The sequence below is a fragment of the Alexandromys fortis genome, unplaced genomic scaffold (genome assembly GCF_014885135.2).
Source record: "Alexandromys fortis isolate MF-2015 unplaced genomic scaffold, M_Fortis_MF-2015_v1.1 scaffold_1, whole genome shotgun sequence".
NCBI lineage: Eukaryota > Metazoa > Chordata > Mammalia > Rodentia > Cricetidae > Alexandromys > Alexandromys fortis.
The window spans coordinates 889,505-908,965 of NW_026067927.1; the positions used below are offsets into that span (position 1 = coordinate 889,505).

A 19,461-nucleotide genomic window follows, 5' to 3' on the forward strand; every position below is an offset into this window, starting at 1 on the left:
ACTCACAACCCACCACCAAGGTGAAGCTGAATTATAGGAAAGCAAGTAACTTGTTCAGATTTGCATTGTGAAAAATGACCCTCTCCCTTCCCTTCCCTTCCCTTCCCTTCCCTTCCCTTCCCTTCCCTTCCCTTCCCTTCCCTTCCCTTCCCTTCCCTTCCCTTCCCTTCCCTTCCCTTCCTCTATTCCTCCCTCCTGCCCTCCTACAGGCCTCCCCCTCCCCAGGGACTTGTGCCTGTTGGCAAGTGTTCTGCCACTGCACTACATCCCAAGTCCCCAGTATGCTTTCTTTTGAAGTGAGAGCATTCACAGATGGGTAAGGTTGGTGGCAGTGTGGCGTCCGTCATGTGAAGCAGGTGAGAGGTCTGAACTGAGGGGCAGGAAGAGGCAGGTGTAAGAGAGGCGTCAGGATGGAGTGCTGGAGTGAAGGGGTGTACAGGGCTTGGGGAGACCAGATGACTCCAGGGATGGAGTCCGTGTCATTCCTCTGAAATGGTGCCACTCCTTCCACGGTAGGATTGGTGAGGAGATGAGAGAGGAGGGCCAAGGTGGCTCAGATGTGGGCAGCTGGAGGCCATGGTACCGTGTTTGAGGTGTCATGTTTAAGAAAAGATAGCCGGTTGTTGGCCGCATGAGGCAGAAGTCAGTGCAGAGGGTGGATGTGTAGGTGCCTTGAGTCTACAGGGGCCCCTAAAGCTCTTTCTACAGAGAGCAGGCAAAGGAGACAGAGAATGAAGGTTATGACCTCAGGATGGCAACAGCTGATGGTCTCAGGAAGAAGATTCACCTAGGAGACATGCCAAGGGTTGGCCTAAAGCCTATCTGATGGGTGAAGGCCAGGGCCAATCAGGGCTGTCGCCAAAGTGAAGGCTATTCTGGAAGAAGAGGCTTTGTACTCGGAATGTACAGAGGGATGTCTTTGTGTTCCTGACACACTGGAGAATTCTGGTCATGATTGCCAGATAGTTGTACAATTTTCTTTTCGAGACAGAAACCCTCTGTAGCTTTGGAGCCTGTCCTGGAACTAGCTCTTGTAGACCAGGCTGGCCTCAAACTCACAGAGATCCGCCTGCCTCTGCCTCCCGAGTGCTGGGATTAAAGGCGTGCGCCACCACCGCCCGGCTACATTAAATATCAAGTAGCCAATACTTTCTGACACCCTTTTGTTGAACTAGCACAGCTTTGCACGTGATAGAAGAACTGAGTTTGAGATGGAACCGAACACTAATAATCAGGACGGCAGGTTCTGTATGCAGAGAGAGAAGGGCCTTGCCATCGGGAGATGACCCAGATTGAGCCTCCGGTCCTCTTGAGAATATGTTCAGTTCATTCTTATCTGCCATTATCCTCTCAGACGTTATTGAAAGGAGTCTAAGTGTGACGGGGCTTTAATTCACCACCACTGTTGAGATCTTCTTTCTTGCTGTGATTGGGCTTTTGCATCCTCCAAGACCTCTGATGCCTTCCTTTATGATGCAGAAAGAGTGTGCTACCATCTGGGAACCCTGGCAATGACCCACCTGGAGGAGGGCAAGGCAGATAACTTGCCTTTACTATCGTTATGGTTTTCATCTCATTTATGAAGAACACCACTGGTTTCTCCATTTTTCTGTGTATATTTTCTATTTTTTAAATATGGGCTAGTTTAAAGAAAAAATTGTTAGATGTTATGTGGCTTGTAAGGGGATGAGAGAATACCTGAAGACCAGGGAACTGAAACCTGGGGTCTGGTTATTTTCAAAGGTCATGACGTTAGTTTTTGCCAGTGAAGAGCCCCCTCCCGAATCATATAGTCCTCCCAGTTTACCGGTTTTATGAGCTTATCATGTATGTAATAGTGATTTCTTAAGAGTCATCCCTTGTTCTTTTCATTTGCAATGCTTATTTTCCGTGCTTGTTTCTTGTTTATCATTCTGACAAATATCAAGTAATTAGGTGGTTAATGGAAAACGGTGGTAACCGGGACAGTTCCCTCTGCTTCTGCGAAACTTCCTTGTACACTCTTCCTCTTCCCCCTCCTAGACGCTCTTCCCATGTATGGAAAACAAGAGCCTCTGGATACAGTTGAAATGGTGGTAGAGGGGACAGCACACTGAAGACACTTTGCAGATTATTCTCACCACATATGGAGCCTGCTGGATGTGTCCCTTGTCCTTTGTTTTGGTGAAGTAGCCTGTACACACGGGCCTGGTAGTGTCTAGATGACATTTTGCAGCCACTTTCAACTTTAACTGTGTGATATAGAGTATCCTAGGCAAGGGACAGAACTGTGGTGACTAAGACACTCTGAAATAAGACTTTTTAGATTAAAAGTCACAGGCCAGCAGCTGCCTGAGTTCTGTTTACTCCACCATTTTTCTTATTCTACCTATGTGATATTAAAAAAATTATGAATTTCCAATGTGAATAAAGCCAGGAGTGTTCACATTTAATACTCCCCTGCCAATGGATTTGTTTGTTTGTTTGTTTGTTTTGAAAATTCCTGATCTGGCCCTTTTGAGCCAGTGTCTCTGGATGACAGAGTTCACAGGAGCCCCGTTGTGGCCATTACATGCTCTCTTCAGGGAACCTCTGCCTGACTCACTCTTACCGTCTGTCCGCCCTAAGTGGGGGCATGTCATTGGCGGATATTGGGTTGCAAGCTGGAACTGTCTAGAGAAAGTAAGCTTCCTCTGTGGGCTGGAGGACCGACACATTACTTCTGTGGAACATGATTGAGTGTCCCCTGCCATCATCTCCCAGGATTATGCATGTCTAGATCCTAGAGGCATGAGTTAGAGTTCTCATTCTGCCTCTGTGCCGACCAGGATTCCAGTCTAAGACTCAGAAATAAGTTCTGGTAAGTTTAAAAAAAAAATCAAGGCTTTATTTAAAAGATATGGGCAGCTAGGTGATTTGAAGAGAAAGACCTGACAGGATGATCAGAAAAAGCAAGGCGCATCCAAGGCAAGGCATGCTGGAAGCTAAGGTACCTGATGGACCTCTGGAGACACTCCTTTCTCCTTCACCTTCTCAAGAGTCTCATCTACCGGATAAAGGAGTCAGAGTGACTTGGCTCGTGCCCATAGAGGGATGTGACAGTCCTCTAAGGCCATGAGCAGTGAGAGAAAGGACTTTACCTGAGGGGCTGTAGGGGCGGTTGCTGGACAAAGGAGTCGGTGTTGGCAACAGAAACAATAAACCTTCCTGTACCCCTCCTCAAAGCTGATGATGGGGATAGTAAGTACATGCTGTAGAACACTCAAGTGGAGCAAAGAGGTGAATCTCAAGTTCTGTGAGAAGCAAATCGTGAGTGTGCCCTGCACGTCAGCAGCTGCATCCGCATCAGACATGGAAGGACCAGCTGAGCAGCTGGGATACAGGAGGATGCTTCAATCTCGCTAACCTTCACTTTGGCCAGTCTATTAAAAAAGTTTTTATAAATTCAGAGGAAAGCCAGCTTTCGTTTCATCACGTTTTTGGAACTGTCTAGGTATTTGTGACTTGTATTCTATTTGATATACGTTTATGTTTGGGTACTCTAGTGTTTACAAAAGAATGCTATAGTATCCCCCACAGACGTCATACTGGCTTGAGATTAAAATAACATTCCCAGGGCTGGCAGCATAGCTCAGCAGGTAAAGGTGCTTGCTGCCAACCATGATGGCCTGAGTCAGGCTCTTGGTCCCCACATGATAGAGGAGAGCCGACTGTCATAGCCCCCATGCGTGCACCTAGGTCCGTATACCCCAAAAGTAAATAGATGTAGGGCTCTAGAGTTCGTTCAGCACTTGGAGAGGATCCAGCTCTTGTAGAGGAACTGAGTTGCTTCTCAGAACCCATACCAGGCAGTGCACAACCACCTATAATTCCTGCTCCAAGGGGTTACTTGCACATACACATACCCACAAACACACACACACACACACAAGTACACATAACTAAAATCAAAACAAAAAAATACTTCCGAGTAAATAAATGCTAGTAATATTCACAAATTTTAAAGATGTTTATTGAGATACACTCTGCTTCTGATTAATATGAACTTATTTCCTTTGCCAGATGTTGATGGGCAATGAGTGATAACACCCCAAACCTCTGGAATGGGTAGAAATTGAAAGTAGTCATTCCAATGAGAGGGGCCACACAGAAAGCCTCTGCTGGGTGGCAGGGAACAGAGGCCAAGTCAGAGCCTGCTTTTCCTTTATTGTTGTTTTTAAGGCAAAACAAACAACTCACGGTGACCGGTCCATGAAAATCATTTCTAATAATAGCTCATGGTGGGCAATTCCCTGGGAAAAAAATCGTTGGTGTGCTGAGAAAATGAGGGTGAGAACGCATGGCGTCTGGACACGTTTCTTTAGGCAATGGCGCTTTGGAGTTTGCCCTGTGTGCCATGTACATTGATTAAACCCAGAATATATGCTGGCCATTTTTGACCATCATTTACCGTATTGATTTGTTAGCAAGGGAACTGTAATAAAGAAGCCATTGATTTACTGTCCTTATTTGCTTATGGGCTTTTTTTATTATTAATTTTTCACTTTTTCCTTCTCTTTTGGGGATCATTTCTTCTAGACAAATGCTGTGCTTCGTGAAGTTAGAAGAGACGGGCTCCCCGTGGAACAAAGGAACGAAATTCTGGCTGCCATCCTGGTCTCGCTCACCCTGCGCCAGAACCTGAGGAAAGAATGGCACGCCAGGTTTGTGCTGCCGGGAGATGGGGTTTGCGTCCCTGACCTGGCTCGACTTGTCCTCTCATTTGTGGGGCTATAGAAAATAAGCATATTGAAGACATTCTGAGCTAAAGTTGGCTTTCCTGCCCGTGGTCACCGCATCAGTTATAATGATGCCCGACATCCATATGTGTGTATGAGTTCTCTTCACGTGTACCATTTAGCCTGCAGGTTTGCACCTTGAGCATAATGTAGCTTAAGTGCCCGATGCCCAAGTGCCCTTTCTGGTCAGCAGTCTGAAGACTGGCTTTGCTATTTAGTAAGGCAGATGCCTGGGAGGTCCACCAAGCCTTACTCCGTCACTGCAAGTGACAGACTGGAGGCAGTGCATTTATTGGTCTCATTTTCAAAACTGGCTGAGTGGAGATTCCTTCTGCTTCAGCCTGGTTTCTTTGTGCGTGGCGCTGTCACTGGTGGAAGGTTTGCGCAAGTCATCCATTCCGGCGGACGTGCTGGCAGAGGAAGTCTACTGTTAGTTTGCTGTAAACAGTTGATGTCTGAGAGGTCAGAGCTGGCTCCTCCAAGTGTTGGGATTCTCCTCTATGTTCATAGCGGTAAAAACACCGAGGCTTCTGCACACAAGTGGGAGAGGGACCAGAGGATGATGCTGTGTTTCGTTCACGGTTCTATTTGATGCCTGGAAATTCTATGTGCCTGGGAGTCAAAGAATAGTTTATATTAGCCATGATAATCTCTAAAACTTCATACAGCAGAATTTTCAGCAATTGATAGCTTTACTACTAACTGTAATCCTGAAAATAAATGTGTTTGAAAAGGATGAAGTCCCGAGCAGCATTTCCCAAGGAAGGCAGCCTGAGCTGTCGCTTTTCCTTGAGTATCAGAAAGCTGCTTCCTCGGGGGCTGCGTGGTCTGTCTAATCCAGGCTTGTCTTAAGGGGAGTCTCACAGTTTTCAGTGGTGCCCCTTCTTCACAGGGTAGTCATAATTAGTGAGTTTTCAATGGCAGTGGCAAAGGAATTATTTGCCGTTTAACTTTCCATAGTTAAATTGTGACTTTTTGTGTTACCGTTATTATATTTGCATTATATCTTATTAAACAATGGACTAGCAGCACTGGGGCTCCAGAAAGGTTTCTTGCTTTGTTTTTGCCAGGTTCTTTCTTCTTCCCTAGTGCTGCTTGTTAACTCAGAAAGGAGAGAAGCATGTGTCCCCTTATCTTCTGTCTCCCACACACCTCTCTCCAAAGCCCGCACAGCCCAGAGTGCACGCTCACTGGGGATGGCTGTCTTTTGGTTGGGTACATATAGTTTGTCACCAGTGACTTCCTATGACATCAACTCACTGGACAACATAGCTGCCATGGCCTGTTTAAAAAGAGTCTGGCTTTCTGGCCCTTTACTGCTAACAGTTTAATCAGGGGCTGGAGCCAGTGTTGAAGTTGATGTAGTCTAGCATCTGAAGCAAAAATTCGCAATTCCTTTGTGGCAGAGGCGGAGAGAAGAAGGGGCTTAGCAGCTGACACTGTGCAGACCCTCTTAAAACCAAACACCTGAAAGAAAATTTCAAGAGGCCGATGTCCTGAGAGCTCCCAAGGCAAAGTGTCCTCGGAGTATTAAATAACCGTATTCCTCCCCCACCCTTCTGTGCCCCCATTTGATGTTTCCCATCCCGGTGCCCTATCTCAAAGCCTCATCCATATGAGCCGGATAAACAGACGGTCACCATATCCCTCTCCTTCCTCATCAAAGCACTGCCCGGCGTCTGGCACAGGCCAGGCCTTGCGTGGTCGTCCAGCGGGTGGTGGTAAAAGTTATAAAGCATCCCGGGAAGTGCCTTTCTTCCTTGCTGCCTGGGCTTTAAAGATGGGCTTATTGTGTGCTTTGGAAGTACATGAAGAAAACAACAACAAAAACAAAGTAAAACCACTGTGCTTTAGCAGAAAATAGTTAGCACTCACCAGAGACCAAACGGTAGGTTACATATTTCACCTTCGTCTGAGCTACCCAGGGACCAGTTAGACTAGATACTAGAATTTTCTTTCTTCAGAAAGTCGCATCCAGATGACTCCGCTTAACTTTTAATACTCACTGAGCTGTGCAGCCTCAAGAACCTTTGGTCGGCCTGACTCCCGCGGGCACGGCTTCCGTGACAGTGTGCCATCATAAGCCCTTTCTCAAGCAGGTTCATCTGCCGTCATGGTCTCCAGAGAACATTTTCAGTGACGCTTGTAACTTGGTCATAAAATATGTGTCCTTCTCTCAGGCCAGGAGTGGAGCCATTGTCTGGGACTCCGCATGCCTGAAACCAAAAGCATATGTTCCCTGTGATTTAGCTCCTTGAGGAAAGTGTCAGTTCTGCAGTACTTGGGGTAACTGAGTTTGTCACAGTGTCACACAAGCCCGTGATTCCAGAGGCACATCTGAGCGCTGCTGGCTTCCCTTCCCCAAACTCGATAATCTTAGAAACAGCCCTCTCCAAACAGGCTTATTAGGGCTGTCGCTTCACCTCCCCAGAGCTGAATGATCCAACATCAGGAGCCCCGTGTGAATGCCGGCTAAGTGTTAACAGAAGTGGTACCGAGTTTCTGAAGATTTGCCTTTGTTTATACAGTCCACTCCGCCTGATGGACAGCTTGTTATAGCTTTTAAAGAACTGGGCAAGCCCTCTGATCTGACCCCTTCTTGACCTCCGCAGCCCAGAGGTCAGTCTGCAGCTAATAAAATCTGAAGCTCTTAGGGTCTACTGTAGGAGCAGGCAGAAAAAGAGCAGCTGCAAGGACTGAGTATCCCAGGATCGGCTGCTTTGGGTCACTGTCTGATAATGAAAATGATTACCAAATTATATGGAAGTTTAACTGCAATAGTGAGAGAGAGGAGGGTGGAGCCCAGCGTATTAGGTTTGATAAATGAACTGTGAAGAGGCCCATCTGGCTCTCAGCATCTTTTCTCCCCCTCTTTCCCTACCAAGGGGAAACATTTGAAAATAACAGCAGTACATATAGACTCAATGACCCATGCAAGGAGCTGGAGTGGATTAAGATTTAATGGTGACAGTGGAAGGAATTATCATTTGAAAAGTCCACCACAGAAAAGGTATAGTTCAGTGTCCATGCCTGATTTGTTTTCCTAGATAAAAACCTAAAAGCCAGCGCCTTTGTTTATTCTATGTTGCGTCCTCAGAGCATCACCTAGGGTCCCGAGAGTGCTGGGGCATTGATGGCATGGTTACTCGTGTTCGGCTTCGGGAGTCAGAGAGGCCCCCTTTGCCTTGAACACGTCAGAATGACTAGCAAACGTTTTCTTTCTGCGCGTTTGCTTGCTCAGTTTCAGTGATGGAGTTAACAAAAGTGCTTTACAAAACAAAACAAAAGAAGGTGTCCGTTTCAGCATACGGCCCTTACGCATGTTGCAGCCCTGGTCTGTACGTGGCTCCTTGGCGCTAGATTCCAGCTAAGACTTTGCAGTTTTTCTGGGGCAGATGCACTGTTTTCCCTGTGAGTAAAGCTCACTCCCCCAGGATTCATTCCACAAATGTGCGGCACCTGCATCAGGGGTGATGCTGAGGCCCACACAGCTCTGTTCATTTCTGCAAAGATCATGGGCGCATCTTGACTACCTGCTTTCTGAAACTAGAATGATTTTATTCAGTGAGCATGAGTATATTTTGTATGCTTAACTGTGTACAAAATACTGCACACAATGCTGCTCCTACAGTGGTGTGATCTACAGCCAGTTCCGGGCGTCGTGTGGGGGTGAGATATCTCGGGTGTCTTGAGAGATGGTGGAAGTCTGTCAAGAGGAGTGTGGAGCTGCTGTGTAGCCTGCTCAACAAACTATGTCGTCATAGTGGTCTTAAAAGACTGCCATTCTATGGCATTGAGGGCTCCGACTTTGAGCTATATTGTCTGCATAATAGAAGCCTTGCCTAGACGGTAATTATATTGAAAATAGAAACAAAAAGCTTCTGAACATTACCCAAAGCCAGCATATTTCCGGCTTTGACGTGACTGTGTATTAGGGAGGGAGGGGCAGCAGGGAAGGATCTGACTGACACTTGAGAGTGAGCGGCACTGCTCACTGGCAGGCCCTGCCATATTGTTGCTGTCTGAGGAGCAAGCACAATAAGAGCAAAGCAAGGCCATTAGGGTTTTAAGCCCTGAGATGTAATCCGAAGAGAACCAGATGCCGTGTGCTCTAAAAGTCAGCATGGTGAAGTACACGGTGAGTGACTTTTGAAGTGTCTGCTCGAGACTGCAGTCATCACACCGTCTAGTCGCCGCGAACTCGCTACCCAAAACAAAGCCCTGCTATCTGGTAATAGCCACTGTAGATTTCTCCTTTCCCCACAACCACTGGCAACCACCAGTTTACTTTCTGTGTCTAAAGATTTGCCTGTTATGAACAATTTTATCAATAGACACGAGTTTGGCCCCTCCCGTTTAGTAGAATTTCAGGGTTCATCCCTGTCATAACATTCATTCTCTTTGGTGTTGACTAATACTTCATTATTTGAATATGCCATATTTTATTTGCCTAGTTATCAGCTGTTGGGCATCTGGTCGTTTACATTTGGAACTATTATAAATAATACACCTCTGAATATTCATGTGCATATTCTGGTAGGTTACAAAAAGGCATAGCATGGGTCTGGGAATGTAGTTTAGTAGTAGGTATTTTTAATATGTGCAAGGCCCTGAATTCAGCCTCCCATAACATGCTCATGCACACACATGTGTACACACACACACACACACACAGCTACTGAGTGCTATCTCTCCTCTGTTGACTTGATTCGGCGTTTATACCTGTCTCTCTACCATAGGTTAAACAGTATTTGTTGGCTTGCTCCCCTAGAGCAGCTGGGATTGTTGTAGCAGTTAATAGTCTCTTCCATTGTCATCATGCTCCATCCCAGCGAGGGGGCTCGACACTGTTCATGATGTGTGCCTGGCATCTGCCAAGGCACCTGGCACGCCAACTGACTAAAGGAAGTACTTACTTCTCCAGCCCATGCCTGTGTTTCTAGGTACTTTGTGTTTCTTTTGGTGTTTCCTTAACCTCGCTGAACTGGAACCTTGAACCTAGAGAGGAGGAGAGAATCCTAATATTAGAAATGAATAGTAGTTACTTCTATGACCTTACCAAGGGTGGAACACTCACAGCCGGAAGGAGGCGGGATCTTGAACATAAAGCTTTGGACACAGTCTAGTTGGAGGAGAAAACACCAAGGTACTTTGCTAGCACCAAGTAAAAAACCATGGTCTCGTTCTTGAGCCAGCCATTCCTAATTCCCTGCCCTGGGTCAAAGAGAAGTCGACTTGGGTGAGAAGATGGTGCATTGGGAGGTTTGGGTCAGGCCCTAAGGTCGTCTCCAAAGGTCATGCCTCTGAATAAGGTTTGGGTTCAGTCCAGGAGGGCCAGGCTGAGATTGACGTGGCTCCTACAATGGAAGAGACTGATACATGCTGCAGGTGTTCTGAGTTCTGTATTCCAGCTGTTCCTGCTGGTGTCCTGAGCCTTGGTGACGTCCCGTCCGAGCCACAAGCCACAACTCATTGTGCAGTTATGGTAACAATGTGTGTAGTCACTAGCCCCAGGGTGCCCTGGGAGGCCGAGACAGTTACCTGCTGAGGTAAATTGTGACTATATCCTCTGACAATGTCTGATACTGTCCTTCATGCTCCAGAGTGGCTGATTCTTTGGGCAGTTAGTTAGTTGGGCACTAGGAGTTTAGTCTGCGTGTGTACGTCACTGTCCTTTGCCATAGATGAGTCTGTGGGTGCTGTCTGGGTGGCATGTGGAGACACGGGGGATGGGGGCACACTGGCCTACCAATCACCATTGATTTTTTTCTTTCTTCTTCTTCTTTAATGCATCTGCCCTTCTTCTTTAGTAACTGCAGTCTCTGCCTACTGCCACCCTTAGCTACAGAATGTCCTTTGTGTCTCTGAACCAGATCACTCTATAAAACCTGATAACTCCGTAAAACCCTCTATAAATGTGTAGGGATTGAAACTATATACGAATGTAGAGCAAGGACTGGGTGAATGAAGAGCTGGGTTACTGTTTGTCCGAGATACAGCAGCTTATCTTAAGGTGGGCAGTGCTGTTACGGTTATTGCCATTGTCGCTGTCATTACTTGAGCAGTTTTATGGGGACAGAAGCCGGTTGACTTCTACACATCTTATTTGTAAAGTCCACATGTGGGCTGGTGAGCTGGAACTCTGCCCAGTTACTGATTGTGACTCATTGTTAGCTGTTCTTTGGGGCACTGCTTCTTAGCTTTTGTGAGGAAATACTGATTCACACATTGATTTATCCAGCAAGTGTTTCCTGGGGGCCTGCTGTTTCCCAAGCCCTGCTCCAGGCTTTGGAAGCACAGCAGTGAACATGACTAAAGACTAGTCCTCTCTTGTGGGGTTTCTCTTCTAGGGTGGGGGTGGGGGTGTGTGGTAGGGGGTGGCAGGCACCATTTCCCCAGGGGAAGCTTGCATAGGGTGTCTGTAAAATGTATAGGGTTGTGTGAAGGGCACTCAACAGAATTGAACCAGAGCTATCCCATTCGGGTTAAAGATAGCAAGTTGTCCTGTCTGATCTTCCTCATAAATGGTCACTTGTGATAACTCTTGCCTTTGTAGTTGTAAAGGGTCAAGTCTGTCAGGTCCCCACAGAACACTGATATCTCCAGGAGCCCCAGCCTAGTGATTCCACATTAATGGCCTCTTTGATTGCCTGCTCCCTGGCTCCAAGTTACTTTCCCAGACATTTGCCACTTGTAAAGCCTTCACTTTAAGAAAGGCTTACATTCATTCCAAGTGTTGTATTGGGAAATCCCCTTAAGAGAGAACTTGAAAAGCCACACCTGTGCCATAGGCGTTTGGGATTATGGCTGACAATGCGCCCTCCTTTATCAATGGTTGTTATTATCGCTGTTGTTGATGTCAGTCACATGTTGGCTCTACAAATATCTGTTGAGTTGCTAGCTAGTACTAGGTACTATCCTTGGCCCTGGGGCAATACTGATGAGTAACAGTTGATTAGGAGAAACGGCTTATGTAATATGGAACAATAAATAGAAAGAAACTGGGTCATGATTTTAATGGGAACTCAAGTCCCAGGAAAGGAAGATGCAAGCTTGCTTAGGTGTTCTCAAATGAGTCACAGGAAGTCGGTCTCTGTGAGGATTACCCTTTCTCATCTGGAATGAGTTGGCCTCTGGTGGGTAGGAGAACTGCCTGTCCTTGAGAATAAGACAGGGGGAAAAGAAAACCACGTATGATGTGAGTCCTTGGATAGAATATTTGCCATCTTCTCTCAAGAGATTCCTCGTTCTCAATTCTGAATGTGGAACAAAGTAGTTTTATTTTCCTAGAAAAGATTATATTAATAAATTATAGTGGTTGTCTGTGTAGATTATGAGCCATAGTGTCTGGGTTTGAATCTTGGCTGCACCTCCATAACTCTAGGGAACAATTGAAGACTGTAACTAAACAAGTTGCTTAAGTCCCTCTGAACCTCAGTTTTCCCTTTTGTAATTGCTAGACGGATAATGGTGGCCCAGTTGCGCAGGGCTGCCTTGAGTGTTTGTGAAGCACCAAGGACAAGCACTCTGTAAACCTTCATCACGTTGCCATCTGTAGTCTGAAGGAGAATGGCCCCCATAGCTTCATGTGTTTGAATGGCTCATTTTGAGTAGGTAGGTTGTTTAGGAAGGGTTAGGAGTTGTGGCCTTGTTGGAGAAGGTGTGTCACTGGTGGTAGACTCGGAGGTTTCAAAAGCCCATGCCCGGCCCAGTTTTTCTCTCTGCCTCCTTCTGACCAAATGTCAGCTCTAAGCTATTGCTCCAGCACCATGCCTACCTGCCTGTTGCTTAAATCTTCCAGCCATGTTGGTCATGGACTAAGCCTCTGAAACTTGAAGCAAGCCCCCAGTTAAATGCTCTCTCTAATAAGTTGCCTTGGTCATGGTGTCTTCTCCCAGCAATAGAACAGTGACTAAGATAAGTCGAAAGAGCAAAGTGAAAAATGAACTCCGCCTGTCTTTCAAACTGCCCTCTCCTTTGCCAGTGTCCTGATGCAGAATCCCGCCCTCATAATAGAGGCCTGATGCTGCTGAAGCGGGTAGAGAGGAAGTCTCAACTGGACTAGCCCTGGTTTGGGCTTGTGACAAACGCCGTCACCTAGAATTGACAGGGATCCAGGTTGATCCTCTTAGCAGCTGGCCATAGGCATCAGGCAGTTCACAGATACTTTGGATCTTTTCAGCTTCACCCAAAACAGTGTCTTGATCCACATGACACATGGTGTCCTGCAGCTCTGACAAAAGATCCTAGAGAGCAGCAAACTTAGACAAAGCTTTCTCTATTTTTTCCCCCTTGAGATCTGAGCTGGGAACAGTGCTAGCAATAGCAGACGCTAGCACTAGTTGAGAAGGCCCTAAATGCCGATCAGAACTTCCAATGTTCTCTATGAGAATACAGAGCCTCTTGCCGAAGGCAACAGCTACTCAGTAGTGGAGATGAAACTTAAGCCAGTATGCCCAGCTCAGCAGCCAGGAGCACAGTGACAAAGCTTTGTCAGCCATGATTGGCTTAGTTCGTTGACTTCAGTTTCTCAGTACAGGGCCTCCAGCCCTTCAGAATCTTTTCGGTGTGAAGATAAGCAATTGTGTATCTGTAAATACACGTTTCCTCTGCTACCCGAGCACACCTCTCCTTCCAGCCGTGAAAACATCTCTCCACGAGGCAGTGATTTGCAGCCTATGCTGTATGGATCTCGCTGCCAGTATTCTCTTAAAGGAAAGTTTCTCCCTTTTAGAGCTGTGTTGTTTCTTTTCTATTGATTACAATCTTTTTAGAAGGGAGGGGAGCGGGGAGGAAGCTGAGAACATCAAAGGTTAGCCTCCAAGAATCTGTACATCCTCCAGGTCAAGTAATTTTGGGGCTGTGTTAATCAAGGCCGACTCGAGCAGGTGCCCTAAGGTGAAAGGGTAGTGATTTATCTGCTCATCACGGGTTAGTTATCAGCTGTACAGTATGTTTATATCTGGGAAACAATTCACTACATGTGAAGCATAGTAATTTTATTCTATCTCAGGGGTGTCCCCGGTGTATTTTACAGATTTACTCTGTAATGAATATTCCAGGGTATAGATAGAAGTTTAACTGGCTTTGGATCTACAAGGCACTGGGGGAGGGGAGGAGACCAGCCCTGTCGGCCTGTAGGGGACACTATTGCATCATTTATCAGGATGTTCCACTAACTTGTCCTGGGACAAAAACACACCAAGTCAGAAAATAGAACTGAGGCCGGCCACCTTAAAACTGCTCGCTAAAATCGTTGGATGCTCCCAGGGTGTCAGGTGTGGTCATGCTTCTTCAGGTGGTGATCAGGCAGTCCTGGACATGGGCACAGACAGGAATAGCTTGCCAAGTCAGAAAAAAATGCAGTGATTGGCATGACTTCTGATTAGCTGCCTCTATCTTTGTAATTTAATAAACCTTCATGTTTAGTTGATCACCTTTGTTGGTTCCTGAGATGTGCCCTAGCCGATGAGAAGTTTCCCTTCTGCAGTATTCCAGGTGTATACCTTGAGTCCCTGAAGGACCTTTCTAGAAATTCTGATTCTCTACTTTTTATGTAACCTTTTCTTCACTGGCAAAGATACTTCTGTTTTCTTTTAAAATGCGGCCATATTTTCATGGAAGTCCCCCCTGTGAGGCTCGGCCCGAGTTCTAAGTACACTGCCCAGCTCCCCAGTAGCTTCTAGTTTGGTGCCCTTCTGGGCTGTGGACCCACCCACATGCCCCATGGTTCTGCCAGCAAGCTCCCTGCTCTGGATCCTTCTGTCCCTGAATCTGAGGCCTGCAAGGTGGCGGTGGTGGGGCCTCAAAACCAGCGACGCCTAGTGTGTGCGCGAGCGTGTGCACAGCCATCACACTGCCCGCTTCCTCCGTCCCCAGTTTCACCATCAATTACGCCATGCGTTTCGTCCAGTTGGTGTTACCCTCCCAGTGTTAATTATAACCTACAAGACTGTTAGAGTTAATTTTATGGCAAGCATATTGTCTCTTCAAGGCTCTGGAGCAGCTCATAAATTATCTTGAAGGTAAAATGTAACTTGGGGAACCAGTTATGAAAATTCCATCCATCTCGCTTAGGAACTGCAGCTGCTACTGTCAGCTGCCTCGCGGCTGCATTGTGAAGGAATTACAGTGGGTCAAGTTGAAGAGGGTAGGCCCAGGCTGTCATGGAGGAGAAAGGCTGTCCTGGCCCTGTCAGGCAAATGCCTTCTGCCCATCCCTGGTGGTTTGACTCTGGAGGCAGGCAGAGGCAGGCAGCGCAGGTGGACAGTCCCCAAGCTGTCTGTACTCATTACTTTACAGAAACTTTCGGGTAGGCAGGACCGGAGACCTTGCCTTCTCTCTGTTGTCATGATGTTAGGCATCGTCTGCAAAAGTGTGGGGGAGATAACTTTATCCTAACCTGGGCTCGGGCCAGGAGCCTGGCAAGCATGGAGGAGGGAGCTCCCAGGGCCAGCCCCTCCAGCAGCCGCCTGCTGGCCTCCCACATGGGTGATTTCTATCTTACAGAAGCTCTAGGCTTGAGTGAGCATTTTATTTGTGGTTGTTATTTTTCATATAATCTGATAAACTGAGATTTCACTGTGAACATACTCTAAAATTGCCTACTAAGTAAATTAGCATGTTATCTTATTGGGATAATAAACACACTCCTTTTCGGCTTCCTCACGCGAAGTTGAAGCTTTACGTTTCAGCCCTCGGGGCTTTAGCATTATTATTTTTAATGACTGAACACAAGTCTTTCATTTAGCTTGTTTGTACAGTCGCTGTAAATGATCTTTCTGCTGATGGTTCTCCATTTGCCATTCTGCACGTTGTGCCAGCTCTCAGAGCTTTGAGGGGGCCTCCGAGAGGTGGGAGCCGTGTTAAGCACAGCATCTTCTAGCAACACTGGAAACGGGCTGTGGCAGAAAAGTCAGGTAGGATCTGGTTGGACAGTCTGCCTGTGTGCAGAAACCCAAGTGTGAGTGTGAGTGGGGTGTACAGACACTGTTGTGGGGGCAGCTGAGAGCTCTCATTAGTGTAAAGTAACAGCCGCTTTCCAGGCTGCTGCCACTTCTCCCCTGCGTGTTTCTGGGTACTTTGATTTCATTCATGTGTCTACTAGTTTCTGCAGTAGTGGCCCCTGTGACCTGTACCAGGGTTCTGCAAATAAAGAGACCTGGCTTTCCCCACACACAGGTGAAATGCTGCCCATGGAGACCTTAGGCTTTATGGAGGACATATTTGAGCTCTTGCTGACCAGGCATGGGAGTTGGATATTTGCCTTTTCCAGTCGTTGCTAATACACTAGCACACCCAGCTGTCCTGTCTGTGGGACCTGGCAATAACCGAGATGGATGAAGGTGGGGTTGAGTGGGGGTGAGTGGAGAGTTCTTGCTATGCCAGAAGTGGGCCCTGCTCAGCCCTACATGGAAGACAGGATCCATATTCCTGGGTCTTCCCCAGTTTCAAGGGGAAAAAAATCAGGCCATGTGTATATGCGTAAGGAAGTCTACCAACTATTGAAATGTTGACAACCGGTTCAAACATTTGTAGTTATTATTCATGCTAATTAAAAACATCTGAAGCCCGTTGGTATGGGTATGTTTCGGGTACAGAATGGGCATCCTCGCTGCTTTGACTTACAGGCTTTCTCCACTGGCAGTGGACTAGAGAACCGTGTGTGTATGTTGATTGTTTTGCCTTGATTTGGGCAGTGTTTCATTTTTCCTTTGCCAGAGAAAGGCTATGAGCATTTTCAAATGTGAATGAGATGTGGATGGTACTCACCGTCAAAAATGGTGTCTGCAAAATGTTGGTGGTTTCAACTCTGACGAAGGGTTTGGATCTGGAAAAGAAGGGCTAGGACCTTGCTGCCAGGGAGTGATCCTTTCTGCTGTTAAGCTCTGGAGCTCCTGGGCGGAGGGTTGGGCTGCCCTCTCCAGGTACAGGAAAGTTTGCACAAAGACATCTGTGGTCAGTAGAATCTTCCAGTGTCACTGCTCCAGACTGCTGGGTTCACAGAGGTGTGCTTTGGGAAATGTTAAACATATGTGTGTTTGATCTTCTGGAGAAGAGAAAAATAAACTGATTACTTTCCTTTACTAAAGTGAAGAGAGTAAACCCAAACCTTGGCAACCACTGAAGTCAGCTGTTACGCATGCGTGGTTAAATTTCACTGTAAATATTTCATAAGGGCTATTAGAATGGAGCCAGGTTGACGTCACAGCCCCAACTGTACCAAAGGAACCATTTCATTAAAGTAAACCAGCCTTTCTAAAGAAACACACATTTCTATGGCAAAGTGAGTATACGGTCAGAAAATCCTGTGGAAGAAATGTCTGTATCAAATGTTTATAATCTCTGCATTTATGGGTTTGCAATGTGTGCGAAAAAAAAAAGTAAAGCAAAACACCCCAAAAGAGACTTTATTTTGGTTAAATGAGACTAGCTTGTAAAATAGTCCAAATCCATCCTCACCTGGTATCTTGGCAGCTTTTCGGACAAATAATGTCTTCTCAAACATTTGTGTGTTCGTAAAAGGGAAGAGGAGAATTAAGTGGCAAACCTTCTCCCTGGATTGTTGTAAACTGGCGGTATCCTAGGAACTGAATGTCGGGACGGGCGGCTCCTTGGCTCCGTGGGCAAATGACAGTGCTGTGCATTTCTAGCTGCAGGGGAGTGCCTCCGAGAGCACATGCACACCTAACTGTTGTTCCTTACTACATATCCCGCCCCCCTCTTTGAGTTCATTTAAGCATTCTTTCTTAAAGTGTCACACAAAGTATGTATGAGGTTCTAGAGCTATGTGCCAGGGCAAAAAATGAAAAGATACATTCTATACAAAATGTAACCCACACTCACAGATGGTCCTGTTCAGGTGTTATTTTAATTATGAGATAAAAACCAGCCCCACACAGTAGGGAGTCCTCTTAATAAATGGAGCAGAGCTTTTGTCTTGAAGCGTCAAAAAGGCTTGTTACCGAGGAATTAAAACACCTTGCATTATCGGGGAGAGTCTCAAAATGACCAAGATATTTGAAGGAAGCAAACTACTGGACTCTTGACAATCACGAATGCACAGGGAATGTTTTACAAGCGGCCACTCCGGACTTCTTTAGGTGCGGTGATCTAAGGGCTGGCTTTTCCAGGGGCAAATGTTTGCCATCAATATAGCCACAGAATCGGAAGGAACATAAACAGAACTGTGCATACAGTTTTAAGATTTGGATGCCAAATTCAAGTATGTCTTCCCAGTTGTTAAACTCAGAGACCTGCTTTGCCCTTCGGGTAATAGTGTCCAGAGGAACCAGCAGTAATGTGAATGGCGCATTTGCTCCCAGCTTGCATCCACACTGCACAGCGGAACAGTCTTCAGAGGAGATACCCATAATTCGTTATAATAATGCTTTCCTGTCTCTCCCATAGTGGGGAACTGTGAGGACCTCATGTTAGGACCTTGGTGTCCTGACTTAGTTAATTATCCATAGATAATGGTTTTCAGCCAGTGCTGTTGAGAGGGATACAGCTTTGTTGTTGAGGGTTATTAAGGGCTTGCGGACTCAGGTGCAGCGCACCTAGGCACTTTCCTACGAGGCAAGCAGCTGTGTTTTCCTTACTGTATTATACATCACAGAGAGCCTATCATTTATTATAGGCAGGCTAATGATGCAAGCGCAAACCTTTATGTCCCACTCTATATTGTGATAATATATTTGCTGTAGAGATGTTAGCTTGTTTTTCATAAGTAATTAATCTTTTCTCATGCCAAATGTATCACATGAGACTCAGTTAGCATGGGGGTCAAAATACATTTAAAACAGTCTGCAGAGATTGAATGGGCCCACCGGATACTGTCTTTTTTCCTTCTTTCAAAAAGGCCTCCTCCGTCTCCAGGCTGCCCCAACACAGTTTCAAATCAGCAGGAACTTAGAGGCGGAAGAAGGAACTGTGTTCAGTCCCCAGTGTGGAGGCAAGAGTGGAGCTGCCTATGTACTAAGTAAAGTGAACTTAGTGACCGTCATCGCCGTGGTGTAGTCCCAAGGCCTCTGGGACAATTGTGGGGGTGACTGTGGGCTCGAAAGTGTCTCCCAGCTCATCTGAGATTATGAGCCCAGGGTCAGCTGATACCCAAGTACCTGCGACAAACTGACAGATGCTTTCTGTTTTTTTAAAGTTATGTAATTTATTTTGCCAGGAGGGGGTAAAATAGCTTAAATTTACTCTTAGAATTTTTGTACTATGTATTATTATTAATTATGGTCTCACCCTGCTGTGCAATAGATCTGAAAAACTATTTTCTTTTGTCTACTTGAATATTTTAGTTTAAGTTTTAAAAGGGCAATTGGCACATTGGACTCTCAAATAGTATTCCTTGAGTATAAGACTAAAATCAAGCCAGGGGGCTGTGGTGACACACACCTTTAATCCCAGCACTCAGGAGGCAGAAGCAGGTGGACCTCTGAGTTCCAGAACAGCCTGAGCTACACAGAAAAACCTTGTCTTGAAAAACCAAAAATTAATAAATTAATTAAATGAATAAATGCTAAAATTACTATACCTTTTTCGAATGTTGATTTAATGAGCAATGCTAAAAATATAATAATGTGGATAGTTTACAAATGCAGCTAGAGTTAATGATGGTGGAGCACATTGTCAAAGCTGAGGAGCTGCAGGCATGCTGGCCTTACAAACCACTCTGGCTCTAGGAATCATGTGTTTC

At 46.1% G+C, this 19,461-nt stretch overlaps 1 protein-coding gene across 1 annotated transcript in view; it reads left to right on the forward strand.

Moving 5' to 3' along the window:
- Positions 1-19,461, forward strand: part of Fto (FTO alpha-ketoglutarate dependent dioxygenase) — a 332,887-nt gene that overhangs the window by 185,112 nt on the left and 128,314 nt on the right. Inside the window, exon 8 of the mRNA XM_050143937.1 lies at positions 4,558-4,682. Within this exon, the coding sequence (XP_049999894.1) occupies positions 4,558-4,682 (125 nt within the window). The remainder of the gene's footprint in view (positions 1-4,557; positions 4,683-19,461) is intronic.